We start from the raw sequence: 18,422 nt of genomic DNA on the forward strand, positions 1-18,422 counted from the left end.
ACTGTCAGTTGAAACCTTGTGGTGAAATGCTGTGAAATGAATTCAAGTTGGATTAGAACATACACTGCAACAATTCCATTTAATAACAAGGCCTTAGACAATATTGTCTTCGTAACAATTTTAAGTATTGCATCATATTGTTGGCATATTGGTGACCAATATATAAATACTCTTTATTAACAACAAATTCATATTCCAAGTTTAGTCAAGAATGCTTATTAGTAACTTGCTGTCTTCAACAACATTTTGTAGTACTCCTCTTGTACAAAATATTGTAAGATTTTTTATTAAAGCAATAATACCATGTTTTGGGCAAACCTTTTCTAGGCAATTTTTTTTTTCAGACAATTTGTATTCTGTCTGTAGGTAAATGGCAATATCTGAATACAAGGGCAACATCATTTGTGTAAAACACAACTTTTTATTTCACAAACCTCAACTTTTTCCCCAGCAAGGTCCATAATGGTGGATAATGCACTTTTTCCCAGTGTCCCCAAAAATTTAAATGAACAGGTAGTTCTTTTCAGTCAAGATGCTTACAGTTTTTTTAAAAGCAGACAGAGGATGCAATGTGGCCTTTAATGGAAGGTCCTGCTGTTTGCTGATGCAGTCGGTCTATGTGTTTCTCTCTCTCTCTCAGCCAACGCACTTTCTCACAGCTGATTATACAGCCTGTAATTTACTGTGCCCACACTGTGCATGTGGATGTATGTGTGCATACTGTACTGCATCTAACTCCACTCTGTTTTCTAGGAATGGCTAGCTTGGATTCAGCACTGACCTCTAGACAAATATGATTCTTTACATAAAACCGCCTAAATAAATGCACCATTAGCGACCATTGGACCTAAAACAGATATAGACATAAATAATTATATGGGTGCTCCTTATCTTTGAATGAACACTAAGAGTAGTTCTGGAAAATTGTCTCCACGGCTCTGAAAGTGATGTAAAATGTGAGGATAATTATGCAAAAGTAAATGTCATCTGACACTTCACATACAAAAGACGACTGGTAGGCCATATCTAGATGAAAAGGAAAGGAAGAAATTACAGACTAATTAGCCTTTGGGAACGAAAGTGAAGAGAATAAAAGAAAAACTGTTAAAACTGCCAAAATTGCCTAAAACTGCATGAAAGGGGGAAAAATAAGGAAAGATGACTGCTCCTAATTTTTAATCCAAAGTGGACTGTCATCCATCAAGTCACTTTCTGGCCATTTAGTTTACATTTGAATGAATGCATTTGACTTGCTAAGAAGCATTTTGGTATTTGATCAACCTCCATCCCAAGGTATTGTCACACTGCAGTATGGTACTCTTTGATAAAATATTACCATTTGGTCTGAGACTTCACTGCCGCACGATCTTCAATTGCCTTTTTGTGTTTTACAATATCATAATCTGGTCAGCAAAGCCAAATGTCAATATTTTTTACCCCCTCAGTGATGGGTTCAGAGACAGCAGAAGACTTTGTTCTTTATTCTTCAATCAAAAAAATAGTTTATTTAGAACCATTTGATTTTAACAGTGGCCCTTGTGCACTGAATAGAGACAAACAGTGTCACTGGCGTGTTCGCACTTGTCAGGAAGAGCGAGCAAGCGCATCGTATTCCCTCATGCCGAGATTACTTCGTTACATCTGGCATGGCGGGGGAAGAGCGCCGTCATTTTTCTTTCTCCCCGTTTACTTTGAAGTCTAATTTCTAGTCATGCATTAAATTAACAACAGTATCAGGAGGAGCCAGGCGGTTGTTGGGATGGGGGCAGGGGTGTGGTGGGGTTAAGCTGTGGATCTTGGGACGGTAGGGAGTGGAGGAGTGGAGCGTGGAAGCCATGCAGAAAATGAAGAAGGCAAGAAAAGGGTCTGGTTATCGTGGACGGAGGGGCAGGGGATTGCCCAACATAGGATATGGTGTTGCCTCTGCGCGTGAGCTGTTGGGCTCCAGTCACGTCTGTAAGGCTGTAGAATAACCATAGATAGTTGCTTCCTCTTTTCAGGTGCACGTGTGATCGTGGCTTTCGAATGCAAAGAAAGACATTATAAAATGTGTGTGTAAGTGTGTAATATACTAGGTTGTCACTACTTCTCTGTGTGCTTTGATAATTAGTCATTCTCAGTGACATGCTACGGGTGTTAATAGACCTCTATGGCGCACAATAATCTGATTATGTAGTTAAAACAACAGAAGTATTTCATTTTCCCTTAATAAGCACTCTCAGACACTCTAAGACACAAGCGCACACAAATCATTTGGATGTGAGGTTGCACAGTGGCTATTTTAAAAATACAGTAAACAAATATTATGGTTTAATTTGAAGAAGGAAATATTATAACTGGTGTAATTCATCTCCTCCCTCCTGCTCTGCTCATGTGTGTGAAGTACAATGAGGAGCTTCACTACGTGGAGACCTGCCTCAACACAACTCTGGTACAAGCGGACATCACCAACAAAGATGTGAGTCTATAATTACATCACCTGTTGTGGTGACTAATACCAGAATGGCATCTATAATTACATCACCTGTTGTGGTGTGAGTGTGTGTGTGTGTGTGTGTGTGTGTGTGTGTGTATCTCTGTCTGCCTGCCTTCTTTTCCCTGTGCATATGTATCCTACTTTCTCTCTGTGTTAATGCTTTGAATACCCCATTGTAGATGTAACCCTGTTGATCTGCTTTCATAAGAACATGCCGTATGCCATGCCTCCCTATTACATCACAACCACAATCCACTGCCCAGACGGCACATTTGGCTACACTTGGATGATCTGTGTTAACTCTGGTTTCCCTATCTTGGAGAGGAAAACTGCAAACATAAAACTCTAACAGCTCATCTCAACACAGCTTAACATGTCAACATAGGTGTTGCATACGAGAAGGGCACAGAAGTAGTATTTCTTTAGTAGTATTTTAGCTAACAGTATTTTAGCTAACAGTAAATGCATGCCCTATTGATAGATCCATAAATGTTTTCTCTGTCTGTGATCTTCCACAACTTTTTCTCAGTGTCCAGTTCTTGGAAAAGTTATTATTGCCCTAAAAGTCATCTCATTGGAAGAAATAAAGTTTTCACACAACACATAGCTATAATGTAATCTGCAGTCATATACTTCATACACATTCCTTGCTGGAGTGATTAACTTTGAATATTGCACTGCTACCGTAGTTTTCATTTCTATACATGCACCGGTATCTATGTGAAATCGTATTTACAAACCCTCCCAGACAATGCAGATCTGATTTTACAATAGTTCTGATAGTAGCTATCAGTTTGGTCTGTCTCTCTCTCTCTCTCTCTGTCTATTTTTGCTGACATACATACACACTCTCTCATTCACATACATTCATGTACACTCTCTCTCTCTCTCTCTCTCTCTCTCTCTCTCTCTCTCGTTCACATACATGCAAAACATGCACTTTCTCTCTCCCCCCTCTGTTCTCATGCCCTCTGGCCCTCGATGGAGCAGAGGCCGAGAGTGGAGGTTATTACTCTGATTACCCCCGACAACACACATCAGAGGGATGAAAAAAGGAGGCGGGCATGTTGGGAGGTGTGCCATTGTTGGGGGGCGGGGCAGGTCAGAACAACAGGAAGGCATAGAGAGAAAGATGTCCTGAAATACTAAATTTGTCCCCTAGTTCTCAGTTGTGGACTTTTGTCCAAATAAAACTTTTAATCATGCAGTTTTAAACTTTTCCTGGTGGTAGCTGTGTTTAAGTGTTATTGTTGAATTATTGACTAATATATTAAACATGAGTCTACTCTCCCCACTCACTTTAGAAACGCCTTATGATATCTCATACTTGTTTATAGAGCGAGAGACTATAGCCCATTTATATTGACATGCACAGTGTGTGCTAGCTATCCTCCACTGCTTGTCAGGGGTCATTTTTTAACCCTTTTCATCCCCTGACTATGTTGCATTTCAAACACAGAAAAGTGCAAGTTATTTTTACCCAAAGCAGCAAAAAACAAAATTCTTTCTTCCAGCATATGCTTCTGTGTGACTGAAATATTTACTATACATATGACACACAGTAGTTAATGTTACAGTCTCCCTTATAAACCTACAGTTATTTTCTGCAGCCACCCGGCATCCCCAGCTGATCGCTACATTGGTAGCAGGGAAAATAACTTAGGAAGTTGAGTCTGAACACATATCAAACTTGCATAGATTTTGACTTAAAGTACATCGCCTGTCTGTGGCACGGCATTTAGCGGGCGCCTTTCACTAAGTCAGCAACAGTCTGGCCGCACACCAGTTCATCGTGTCTTCAGATAGAACAAAGTAACGGCAAGCTCTTTCTTTTAGTCTGTGCAGTTTCTATCATGGTTAGGCCAATCTTTGTGTGTCCTCTAGGTTTTGTTGTAGAGATATTGGTTTAAAGCGTGCCAGAAGGGGAGCAGTAGGCACTTCCCAGCTGCCAGAAAGAACTTCCCAGCTGCCAGAAATGACTCCCCTGCTGTCAGCAAGAACTTTAAACTGAATCCCCAATTTTTGAAAAATTCCCATTTTTACTTTTAACAGCATTTGCCAAACGCACTCATCCAAGCAACTAACATGATTAATTGTATGAGCTTGTGTGCTCAGATGGGAATCAAACCTATAGCAATGGTGTGGCTAGAACCTTGCTGTGTATACTCTAACAGGTTTCATCTTGTTCACCATGGAAACAACTCTCTTCTTAGTTCCCTGACTAATACCAGAATGGCATGCCCTTTCACATCTCTGGCAGGTGATTGTGGGAAGTCTTATCTCAAGGTTTCTTCCTCAAGCTCTTAGGGAGCTTTTCCTTTTTACAGTTGTGTTTGGCTTGCTCACTGGTGGCTTGGACTCGGACATGTGTAAAGCTGCTTTGTGCCAACAGCTGCTGTAAAAAGCGCAATATAAATACATTTGACTTTATCTGTAGGCTGATGGGTAAGCAGTCCTTCAGCAACTGTTGTTTCACTCTCCTCCTGTCTTCTGGTGAAGTTAGAGAAGTCATGCTATCTGTCACTCTCTCTCTCTGGATGTGGTTAGATAGCACTTCTATTCTATTCCCTCTCTCTCCTTCCATCTATCCCTCCCTCTTTCTTTCTTTCGAACTCTGTCAGCCATGCTATCAGCAGCACAAATGTTCTTTTTGCGCAGGGCACCTTGTGGGCAGAGCAGTTTCCTACTGGACATTAGTGAGTAGAAAGTAGTTTCCCTTCAGTATAGAGCCATTCAGTAAGATTTGTCACTAAATACCTGGTGGTGTCCTGCACTGCCAACCATATCCCAGGACATAGACGCAGGGCAAACTTAAAAAAGAAATCCAAAGCTAGAGTCTAAAACAATAGCAAAGGGTCAAACACTGGCTATAACTTCTACAGGCTACCATAAACAGGGACAAGTGGAGTCGATAAACAGGTAGATATATTACAACACATTATAGGCTATAAGGTATAATTGCCGTCCTGAGACAGTTCAGCAGAGCTCAGCAATTTCACAGAGAACAATGGCAAACAGAGAGCCCTATATGACAGCCTAATTAACCCGTCATGAAGAGCAGGTGCACCTGACGATAAGGTGAAGAAGGAGGTGGAGATAAAGCTGGAGCAGTGAAGCCAATCTTTAGAAGGCCAGCCCAAGCCGTTTGCTGATTGGCTGGTGGATAGGAGGCGGGTACTTCCCTTGGTTTAGTTTCTCTTCCTTTCTTTTGATTGTTTACTTAATCCTTGTGAAATTGGAATCCCATGTAAAAATAAACTGAATATGGCTTCTGTCATTCATTTGTTCTGTTAAAGCAAAGCCTGCCATTTCTGATGGGTTGCGCTCCACCCAGTGGTCCATATATCCTGATGTGCAATGTTAGCAGCAGGGGCTGTTACAAACTCAAGTTTACCTCACAGCATTCAATTAAAATCTTACTAGAAGAATTTAAAAAAAAAAGCATTTTGCAGGTGCACCAAAAAGAGCAAGTAACAATGCCCGCAGCACTGAATTATGTCAGTTCTCCTTCTTCATTATAACTCCAGAACAGGATAATGAAATATTGGTTTCATCTGAAAGGGAGCAACTTCCTGTGACTGCACAGCCCTGCCATTCCTTTAGCTGCGCAGTGGAGGGTGTTTCCTGAGAAACAAAGCTCACTTGCCTACACAGCTCTACCTTCGGACCAGGCTAAAATGAAACCAACTAGAGTTGGCTAAATCATAATGCCTCTCAGACAGTACTGCATCACCCACTGGAACACACACGTCTATACACACAAACGCACAGATTATGAAAGTGGAGAAACTGTACCAGCAAAATAAATAGGTAATAAACCAAACACTTTATGTGCTTTAGAATATGTTAGCTTTTCTATTTGGGACTGATACTTAGCCACATGACTTTCTTAAGAGAAAAAGGACTATTGCAATATGGAATTATATGCATGCCACACTAAGGGGAACTGTGACACATTCAAACAGATACACCCTGCCTCCCTCTCAGCCTGCATCTGGGTGCTGTCTATATTCCAACAAGACCACATTCAAAAGATATGACATGGTGCCTGAGCAGAATCTGATTGGATGGAGCTGTCTGGCTCCAAAGATGAACCCAACAAGCCCACGCTCCAACAGCGTCTTGCCGTAGAAGGGCCATAACACTCAAGAAGACATATGTAACTCGTATGTAGCTCTTGAAACTCCCCTGATAGAGCAGGTAGGGCATGATGCTAGTAACAGTAACAGTGGCTTGATTTCCAGGGAGCACATGTGCTGTCATAATGATAAATATGTGAGTCACTCTGAATAAGAACATCTTCCAAAATGCCAAAAATGTGTAGGAGCCCCAACATCAGAATGTGTGTGGTGTTCATGCACATAGGACTCAGAAACTCAGCAGTATATTTGGTTATGATATTGTGATATTCTGGATGATCAGCTTTAGGGGTGGCAAGCAATTACAAGTCAACACAAAGTCTCAAATGTGCACTAGCTGACTGACCTATAGCTTCAATACTCAAAGAACAGCCAGCAGCCTACACGGAAGAAGCCACACTGATGGGGGTTTATGGTATGTATATGTTACCTGCCACATTACCAGATCAGCTGCACTTGATACTGCTGCCAAACTCTAACAAATATCATTTTCAATCAAACATGTACATAAACTTCATTTTAGGGATGCACAACTCTTTGCAAGCATATATTTCCCTATTGCATTGCTTACGTGAAGTTAAATGTGTGACAGTTTTATATACAGTTCTGGTTACAGTGAAAATGGACTTTTATTGTATCTGGGTTGGCAGTAACTGAGGTTCTTCCGGTGCCTTTATGTAAGTCATGCTGTGCTAACCAGTCAGGGCATCTGGGACATGTCAGTAGAACTTAGTGTTCTGCTCCAACCATGTGGAGATTCACTGACACACCCATACACAGACACAGAGACAAACTGGTGTACACATACACACACAACATTGCTCTCACTACCACTTACAACGACAGGCTTGAGTGTTTGCGTATAGTTGGTGGTGAGAAAGCACAACCTTATTAAGAATTCTTTAGGAATTTCTCATTACATTTCCATTCTTTGTTAAGTTGTGGAGAAGTGATTTCTGTTCGGTTTGTATGTGTGTGCACGTGGGTAGGTCTGGAGAACAGTAGGATTTATTTAAATTAAATGATTTTGATGCAATCCTTGGGGCTCTGTTTAATAACAAGACAGACAGGTCATGGTCTATTGGTCTTTAAACCCACTACACACACACACACACACACACACACACACACACACAAACAAACAAACAAACGCAATAGATTGGGAAAGAAGAACACTCTGGAGCAGGAGTTTTGACAACAATGACATTTCTGTGTGCTGCTTTCAATTCATTGTTTTTTTGTTTTTTTTTAACCCATACCAAACAGTACAGTGCTCTGTGTGCAGTTGCAGGCATGCGCGTGCATGAGAGAGCTAACTTGCGCTGTCATTTGCCTTGCAGCATTTCCGTGAACACCTTGACAAGCTACAAGCAAGGGGCATAGGGATGCTGGATGTGGCTCTGACCGAGGCCTTTGAGCTACTCAGCGACGTGAGTTCACACACATACACACACACACGCATGTCCTGGACCAGACCCGTGTCATGTGTACCCGCTAATCCACGCAAGTATGACAAACCCTTTTTTTTAATTTCAACATGACATTATGTTTTGATGTTTATTCATTTGGATAATGAGTTTTGCAGAAGAACACAGCTCTGTACACATCACCCACAGAGACAATAATCTCAAGCGATGCAGAAAATTAAGAAACTTTATTCCATCATTTAAAATGATGATTAAGAGATGCTTATGGAGCTATCAAGGAAATTCATTTGCATTCAGAATTCAGTCAAAAATGGCTGTTATTGTCTGGATTGAAAATTTCATCTATTTCATAATGGTCTCCAAAAGAAAATTAGTTTGTAACACTCCCATTCCCTTTTAATATTAACCAACTCAATGAGAAGTACTGGTACTGGTACTGGTACTGGTACTGGTCTAATTTGATAAAACAAGTAATAGCAGTAGCTCTGCAGAATATTAAATCCATACAAATATTATATTTATTTCACTTACCCTAATGACATTAAATGAGACTATTAGCCAATTCTGTGTCAAGAGAATTATGTAGAAATCACATTTGGAGATAAGCATATCAATAAGATATTGCTATGATCAATAAATAAGACTAAGATCAATAAGATAAGACTAAAGTTAATTGGGGTTTTTTCTAAACATATTCAAAGCATAATCTTAGTCTCATTCCCATTACTGCCTACGCCACAGTTCTTTTGTCATACACTTTGCCAAGACAGGCAACACTCCCGTCTTGATATAACAGTGACATGTCTGTGTAAAGAGCAGGCAAACCAGAGAAATGCAGTGCTTTATCACCCCGCTTCTAGGCTCATAATTCATTGGTTATTGTGTTGCATAGACTTATATCATAAGGTACTGAAGAGTACTGGCATGGAACAGTAAAGCATTCTACAGGGAAAACAAGAAAAAATCATGAGCCTTGTGGAACGGTGTTTTTGTATCAGCAGAAAGCAGATATTGTGAAGGCAGTGTGAGCTTTGAATGATAATGGGCTGGATTACGGAAAGCAAGTCAAGTGCTCCAGTGGCCTCGCAGTAGCACAAAAAAAAGAGCAAGAGACATTAATCAGAAGAAAAATATATGTGTATTTCTATAGAAAAACAATTATTTTCCAAGAGAAATTGTCTATAAAATGATAAAAAAAAAACAAACACTGTTAGCACTGCTGTCAACATATATTCGCATCTTCTTCTTTTGATTCGACACCTTTGGACTTTAATTTGTGAAATTTGTACATGAATTACATGAAACTCGGGTAAAATAAGTGTTGGGCTTGCCTATTATTTCCATTAGTTATTTTCTAAATCAACCATAGCTATTAATGATTGAGTTGAAAATTTGTATTGAATAACGAGTTGAACTATGTAAATGATGCTGATGGCACATGGTTCACCAGGGGGTTGCATTTGATGAGTGGATCTGTATCTGAGCAAGGTTACAGCAGTGTGCCTCGGGAAGCTATAGCCACACAGGCATGGCTCCTATAATAATCTCCCAGAGGTCTTGCAACTCCACTGACATTGGGGTTCTCTCTAGTGTCCTGAACTTGTGGCTGAAGGATGCAGGAGGTGCTCAAGAGTGAATGAGTCATCAGTAAGATTTAGTACTGCAGATGCCTCTAAAATAACTATGATGCACCCTGCCACCACACACCTACTCTCTCTCTCTTTCTCTCACACACACACACACATACGCACGCACACACACACATGCACGCACACACGCACACACACACACACACACACACACACACACACACACACACACACACACACACACACATCCTATAGATCCTTATGAAATGTTCTCCAGTGAGAGATAACTAAGATGTTATTGTGTAACATTAATTGTACTTATCTTTAGTGATAACGGGCTAATGTATGAACTCAGAGCATTAACTTTTATCTTCATTATAGGCCAACGTTTTGTTGGTAAATCTGTTCTGGTTGACTTGGGTTATTTGGTTGTTTTAATGAGGACCATTAGATGAGAGGCAGGATTACAGACAAACATCTCTGACTTTAATGTGAGTTAATGTAAGGACCGATTAATAGGAAACCCCCCAGAAAACAGGCACCATAGAGGTGAACACTGGGATATATCATATGAGGTTACCATGGCACATAAGGGGACCAATGGGACCAGTGGGATTTATGATCATATTTGATGTGCTTTTTATACACATTCAGCTTTCATCTGTCTTTGATTTATTGTAACATGAAGATGGCATGTAGTTTAAATGGAATGTAAAATTGCAATGGTTGTCTATATGAACATGATATAAATGTAACATTTTGATACAATGATCTTAGATATTTTTTTAAGATACTGTTGTTTTACCGATGATGGGTATGTGTTGATGGACCTTTTTTCACCTTCACGTCTATGTGTGTGCCTGCATACTTGTGTGTATTTGTGTGTGTGTGTGTGTGTGTCTAGTTTAATCAGACAGGTCGAGGCAGCACATGCAGTCAAGCCATCATGCTAGTGACGGACGGCGCTGTGGACACATATGATGCCGTCTTTGCCAAATACAACTGGCCTGACAGAAAGGTACAGTAGGCTACTAATGCAGTCAGTTGAGAACAAATGCAATTATTGACCTGGGAGGAGGGGCAGAGGATTCAAATAATTATGCATGAGGAATTTCACAGTTTTATGTGTATGACTCTACACAGTGTAAATTGTGTTGTGGTAAGTTCCCAGTCTGTGTCTAATAAGTATTTTCCTAAATTAGCTGCCAAAGTAAAAATGCTGTGATATGGTTCTTGTGGCATGAGATCCTGAGGACTCTTGGAATCTCTGTGTTTTTAATGTTAGAGATGTGAAGTGGTTATGAAGTCACATGGGCTGTCTGCCTTCCTGTCACTGTTCAGTAGCAGATCCAGTCCAGCTTCCATATTAGACACACTGATGCATTTAGAGCAAGTTCACTGCCTTTGGCTCCCGTCTCTTGCTGCCTGTGTATTAACCGGGGGAGAATTCTCACTCCTGCTGCTGCTCGGATCTTAACATATGTGCATACACACATACATACAAAAGCATACACAAACCACACACAAACTCACAAACACGAATCAGGCTGTCCCAGGAGAGGTGGTTTTAATGGCTCAGTGACATAACCTGATGGCTGCTCTTTGTGTGTGTGTGTGTGTGTGTGTGTGTGTGTGTGTGTGTGTGTGTGTGTGTCTGTGGGGTTTATGACCTGCATCATGGCCAGGTCCCTCTCTATCAAGAGCCAATATGCCACTAATGTACTCTCCCTGTGCACTACACCACTAATGCCCCTTTCTGTGTCTCATTGTTAAAGTTCCTCCCGGCACTGTGCAGTTAATGGTTCCTCCTCATGCTCTACAGCTAATGTGTTCCTGGGTGGCTGGGTTCTGCTGACAAACTTCATCACTAATATCTGGCCATGTGCTGCTGAGCTAATGTTCCTCTTCTCTTTCTTTTGTTGAGTTAATGTTCCCCTCATAGATGTCATAGTCAATAGCCTTATACATTGATACCACTACTCAGTTGCAGTTGGAATGATATACCCATGGACACTCAAACTCAAATCCGTGGGCACTCAGATAGTTTCCTTCTAATTGATAAGGTGGGTTGGCCTATGCCATTTTCATTTTCTCTGTGGTGCTAGTCAGCTTTGTTTGAAAGACAGAAAGGTTTTTAATCAAGCATGTTGAGGCATTGGAATCTATTGGAATATATTAAGCAGAGAGCTGGGTGACAAAATAATTAAATTTGTTTGAACCAAAAATGCCACTGGCATATAGCACTGGCCACTGGTGTTTTTATTTGGTGACTACACCTCTGCAGGTGATTTTATTACTTGTTCTGTTTTACTGAAAATATTCCTTTTTTGGTCATTTTTCAGGAAAACCGTTTCATGTGAAGTTGTTGGAAAATAAGCACTGGCAAAGTTTGCCTACATGAAAGGTGCACAACAATGAATGAATTTTAATTACCATTTCTGATCTATTTTCCGGCACACAACACGCATACTCTCATACAGGTGCCCTGCAGCTTTTGATGTGAGGATCTGAACAAAACTGGTTTGGCTGTGGGTCCCTGAAGAATGGATCCATAACATCAGATCTACTTAGTTTTGGGTTTTACATCTGGGGTCTACTTAGATCTGTGTTTATTTAGGGCTTTTCAACCAATGATACACTTCAACTTACCTATATGACTTTACCAAGTATGTAAATGTATGCGAATGATTTTAAATGACTGATCATCTGAGCCTGTGCATTTCTGTGTTTGAATGAAGTGTGTTTGAATGTGTGTGTGTGTGTGTGTGTGTGTGTGTGTGTGTGTGTGTGTGCGTGTGTAAAAAGATTGTGTGGCCAAATCAATATGAGTGCATGCTGCTTCCCTCTTTTGCTTAATCTAAGCATTCCCTATCTGCTAAATGTGTGCCTGTCGACTTGGAAAAATTGTCATTTTGAGAGGTTGGCAAAAGCTGGCACTGTCAGCTCTGCTGAAGGGCACCCCCGCGGCACTGCCACTGTCCTCACAACAGGCATTTATCATCAGCACCTTTGGTTTTGTCACCATGGAAACACTATTCTCAGCACCAGCTTGGCAGGCTGTCTTGGTTGGAATCATCCCAGAATATCTAACATAGAATCGGGAATTGTGTACATTTTGAAACCTGATCCCAGTGGTTCCTCCTTGCGCCCAGATCTGGCCATCTCATTAGAGAACTCACATATGCTGTCTGAAATTACAAGAACTCTAGGTGGGGACATGGACCATCAGCTATCATTCTCTGCCCATGTTACCATATTGCAGAATTCACCCATTTCTATTCAGAGATGCCAATCAGTTGCTGGACTAGTCCCTCATCATTTTAACACGGGATTACTGCAACTCACTCTGGGCAGCCTTCCCTGTACACACCACTAGGTCCTTGCTGCTGATCCAGAATGCAGCTGTATGGCTCATATTCAGTCTTCCCAAGTTCACACACACACACACACACACACACACACACACACACACACACACACACACACACACACACACACACATTTACATTTACAGCATTTAGCAGCGACTTACAGAAGTGCTTTGTCATTTACTCATAGAATACATCTTAGCCAGTGCAGCAGGTTAGAGTCCAATATACCAATGATCTAGAATACTGTAGCTATACAGAGATGCCTAGAAGTACAAAATACACAAGGTAAACATGATGTGTTAAACATGATAAGTGTAATAAACAATAAGTACTAGAGTTTGTTAGAGAACATCAGTGTAATAAACAATACCCTACAATAAGTACTAATTTAGTTAGTCAATATAGGAGCAGGGTCAGTTGTCATTTAAATATTCCATGAATAGATGGGTCTTCAATCTGCATTTGAAGACTGCAAGGGACTCTGCTGTCCAGACAGCAAGTGAAAGTTCATTCCACCATCTTGGAGCCAGGACAGAAAATAGACTTGATGCTTGTCTTCCATGAGTCCTGTAGCACGATATTTCAAGCTGAGCTGTACTTGAGGTTTGAAGTACTTGAGACTTTGACCATTGACCTCATGTATGAAGGGGCTGGTCCATTTTTGGCTTTGTAGGCAAGCATCAAGGTTTTAAATCTGATGCGTACAGCTACTGGAAGCCAGTGAAGGGAGCGCAGCAGCAGAGTAACGTGTGAAGGTTGAAGACCAGTTGTGCTGCTGCATTCTGGACAAGTTATAGAGGTTTGATGGCTCTTGGAGGAAGACCCACAAGTAGCTGCAGTTGCAATAGTCTAGCTTTGAGATAACAAGTGACTGCACAAGCACCTGGTTAGCTTCCTACGAGAGAAAGGTCAGAATCCTTCGTATGTTACAAAGAACAAATCTGCAAGACCGGGCTAGATTTGAAACATGAGTTGAGAATGAGAACTGGTTAGCCGAAGTTATGCCCAGGCTACAGGCAGCTTCAGATGGTGATACCAGGGAGTTCTTGAAGGAAACTGTGAGGTCATGGTAAGGGTTGGGAGTACCTGGGATGTACAGAAGTTTGGTTTTACTAAGGTTGAACTTCAAGTGGTTGGCTGTCATCCATGATGCAATGTCAGTTAACACATCACTCCACTGCTGTGTTCCTTCCATTGACTTCCTGTAGTTGCCTGCATCAGTTGTTAAAACCCTGACACGTGCCTACAAAGCCCAAAATGGTCCTGCTCCACCGACCCTTAAGAGACTGGGAGGTCATGAACTTTCACTTCCTGTCTGTACATCAGAGTCTCTTGCTGTCTTCAAACATAGACTAAAGACCAATCTTTTCAAGTACACTGTATGCACAATTATTAGGCAAGAGAGTATTTTGACCATATGATCATTTTTATGCATATTTTTCAAGTCTAAGCTATATAAACTTGAATTCTTATTGGTTTTATGCATATAAGGTGATTTATGTAATGAGAGAGGGTGTGGCCTAAGGAGATCAAAACCCTATATCAAAATGTGCATAATTATTAGGCAGCTTTTTTTCTTCAGGCAAAATTTGCCAAAAAAGAGATTTAACTTTGAAAAGTAAAAAATGGTAGAAAGTCTTTCAGAGGGATGGAAGACTCTTGATTGATGAGATATTATGGCATCACAGAACCATCAAATCTTTTGTTGCAAATAGCCAACAAGGTTGCAAGAAACGTGTTGAGAAAAAAAGATGCAAATTAACTGCCAAAGATTTGAGAAGAATCAAATGTGAAGAGACCATGGACCCATTAACCTCCAGTGCAGTCATATTCCAGAAATGCAACCTACCTGGAGTGCCCAGAAGTACAAGGTGTTCAGTACTCTGAGACATGGCAAAGATAAGGATGACTGAAACCTGACCACCACTGAACAAGTCACATAAGGTGAAACATCAAGACTGGGCCAATATATCTGAAGACAGATTTTTCAAAGGTTTTATGGACTGATTTGGTGAGAGTGACTCTTGACAGACCAGATGGATGGGCCTGTGGCTGGATCAGTAACAGGCACAGAGCTCCACTTCGACTCAGACGGCAGCAAGGTGGAGGTGGGGTACTGCTATGGGCTTGTATTATTAAAGTTAAGCTAGTTGGACCTTTTCGGGTTGAAGATGGACTCAAAATCAACCCCCCAAACCTACTGCCAGTTTTTAGAAATCACTTTCATCAAGCAGTGGTACAGGAAAAAGTCTACATCTTTTAAGAAGACCATGATTTTTATGCAGGACAATGCTCCATCGCATGCATCAAAGTGCTCCACTATGTAAAGGCTTTAAAAATGAAAGAATAATGACATGGTCCTTTTCCTCACCCGACATAACCCCTATTGGGTACTTGTGGGCTCTTCTTAAATGCGAGATTTAAAGTGAAGGATTTAGTGGTTTTTTTTGTAAATTTTGAGTTGTTTGTTTGTTTATTATTCTCACTTTAACAGATGAAAATAAACAAGTGAGATGGGATAATTTCTGTTTTTCATTTAGTTGCATAATAATTCTGCACACTAATAGTTGCCCAATAATTATGCAGACAAATATTCAAGGAAAGCCATGAGGTTTTGGCTTTTACTTTCATAAATATTCAGGTTTAAAGTTTATTAAAATTTTGGATTGACTGAGAGCACTGTAGTTGTTCAATAATAGGCCTTGTATACTTAAGAATTTCTTCCATGGAGACAACTTAGCACTATTATAAATTGTTTTGGACAATACTGACTGTAACTTTAAGTGTAATGTAATGATCAAGGACTTTGCAAAGCTTTAAGGACTTTAAATGATCCATCAAGCTAATTACTAATCCAAAATTCTGGAGGTTCTTAAATGGTTAGACAAGTGCAACACCTTCTCTGCACGTATATCTGCTATTTACTCTCCTATTACCAGATCATTAATGGGATTAAAGCAGTCCTGGTTGATGGCTTCTTGATTTAATACAGGTACACCAGAATCACATCAGCCTGATCTGCTCAGGCGAATCCAATAAAGGAAACGAATGCTATAACAAGTGATTCAGTTCAGTCTCATAAAAACCTTTCTGAAAATGGGGAACGACATGTTCTATGTTCCCACACTCGATATCTACAATAATCTGTTTGTACTGTGGAGGTTCTTATATTAGATAAGCATATACATAAAACATTATTTTGCTCAATCTTGGTTTAATGGAATGAAGTCCAAAGATATATAGAAAAGTCCACACTTTTGCTTATATGTTTCCAGCACCGTACAGTAGAATAATACAGCATAACAATAGGGAAAGAAGTAATGTCTTACTGGAATTATCTCATTGTAATTTTCATTTTCTCATCTTTAGGTATTAAAAAATAGAAAAGGATAATGTACCAATGTAATAATAATGTACTAATATGCAGAAAGTTGTCATATATATGATTCTGTGCTGGAAGCAAGGGAAAACAGAAGTTTTTGTTTTTTTATATGTGTATTGTTTGATCAATGGAGTGACAGCGATTCAGAGACAGCAAGGTATTGTGCTCTGCTTTGAAAGTTTGTATTCTTTTAAATATCAGACAACATCTGCTCACGCTCCCTGTCTTTCTCTCTCTCTCTTTCTCTCATAAAAAAGGGTGAGAGAGAGAGAGAGAGAGTGAGTAAGAAAGACAGTGTGTGTGTGTGTGTGTGTGTGTGTGTGTGTGTGTGTGTGTGTGTGTGTGTGTGTGTGTGTAAGAATGGAGATATATTTAGCAGGTTATTTCTACATTGTTCCCAAGGGGATTATCAGGGGTATCTTAAACATCCCCACCCCCCATCCTAAACACATACACATATACATACATGCATATATATATATATATATATATATATATATATATATATATATATATATATATATATATATATATATATATATATATGCATGAGAGAGAGAGAGAGAGACTAGAATGACTTTTGTCTTATAATGAAACCTGAGAGGAAACAGAATAGACCCACAAGGGGGAACAATTTCCACCCACCCCACCTGTCCAGCTTTGAAAATTGGTATACAAGGATTGATTCTCTCAATCTCCCTGTCTTTGTCTCCCTTGCTTACCTTTTTTAGTGTGTGTGTGTGTGTGTGTGTAAGTGTGTGTGTAAGTGTAAGTGTAAAGATATATTTAGCCAGGGTAAAATGTAAGAATTCTTACATACATGGTTCAGGCTGCTGGTGGTGTAATGGTGTGGGGGACATTTTCTTGGCACATTTTAGGCTCTTTAATATCAACTGAGCATGTTTATAACACCACAGCTTACCTGAGTATTGTTGCTGACCATGTCCATCCCTTTATAACCACAGTGTATCAATCCTCTGACGGCTACTTCCAGCAGGATAACACACCATGTCACAAAGCTCAGATCATCTCAAACTGGTTTCTTGAACATATCAAAGAGTTCACTGTACTCAAATGGCTTCCACCGTCACCAGATCCCAATCCAATAGAGAACCTTTGGGATGTGGTGAAAGATGACAAATCTGCATCAACTGTGCAATGCTATAATGTCAACATGGATCAAAATCTCTGAGGAATGTTTCAAGCACCTTGTTGGTAGACCTGCCAAAGGAATGAACTGTACCATCTTAGAGAATCTGTCCACTATTGCCAGAATGACCATGTTACCTTCAGATACAGGCATGTCAGTAACAGAATCCACCGCAATGCAGCTTACCTGCAGGTGGGGTGCGCAGCGTCTTGCTGCGAGCACAGTCTGCGCACAAAGCCATTGTAGCTCACCACGTTCTCATTCATGGCTGGCCACTAGTAGCTTGCGCTTACTAATTGTGCTGTGCGCGAAGACCCCGGATGGCCCGTTCCCACCAAGGTGTGTGCCCATGCGATAAGGGCTCTACGATGTCTGGGTGGCACGTAGAGTCGGTTGAGTGGACAGTGTGGATGGGGATTGGCTGCCTCTATCTGTTGATCGAGATCCCACCTAAGCGATGCGAAGAAGCAAGAGGGGGAGAGAACTGGCTCCAGGTTGGTCGACTGGGCTTCAGCGTTGTGTTGCCGGGAGAGTGCGTCCACCCTTACGCTCTTCTCTCCCAGTCTATAGTTGATGCAGAAAACAAACCTTGAAAAGAAGAGCTTGCCAGGAGTTCAGCCTCTTGGTAATCTGGAGGCACTCCAGGTTTTTGTGGTCAGTGATTACCGTGAAGGGGTGTCGCGCTCCCTCAGCCAATGTCTCCATTCCTCAAAGGCGAGTTTCATTGCCAGGAGTTCTCTATCCCCTACCCCATAATTCCTCTCTGATGGGCTTAGCTTTTGGGAAAAGTAGGCTATGGGCTTCAGCCTTCCTGTCTCTCCATTGCATTGGGATAACACAGTGCCTACTTCCACATCTGTCGCATCTACTTCCACCACGAAAGGCTTC

The 18,422-nt window shown here is 40.8% G+C and overlaps 1 protein-coding gene across 2 annotated transcripts in view; it reads left to right on the forward strand.

Annotated features, from left to right (window-relative positions):
- The window catches only part of cacna2d3a (calcium channel, voltage-dependent, alpha 2/delta subunit 3a), a 174,304-nt gene that overhangs the window by 77,131 nt on the left and 78,751 nt on the right, over nt 1-18,422 (forward strand). For both annotated transcript variants that reach the window (XM_035536211.1, XM_035536210.1), the window contains exons 9-11: nt 2,384-2,458; nt 7,956-8,045; nt 10,536-10,649. In XM_035536211.1, the coding sequence (XP_035392104.1) occupies nt 2,384-2,458; nt 7,956-8,045; nt 10,536-10,649 (279 nt within the window). The remainder of the gene's footprint in view (nt 1-2,383; nt 2,459-7,955; nt 8,046-10,535; nt 10,650-18,422) is intronic.

The sequence above is a fragment of the Electrophorus electricus genome, chromosome 18 (assembly GCF_013358815.1).
Source record: "Electrophorus electricus isolate fEleEle1 chromosome 18, fEleEle1.pri, whole genome shotgun sequence".
NCBI classification, from domain to species: Eukaryota; Metazoa; Chordata; class Actinopteri; order Gymnotiformes; family Gymnotidae; genus Electrophorus; species Electrophorus electricus.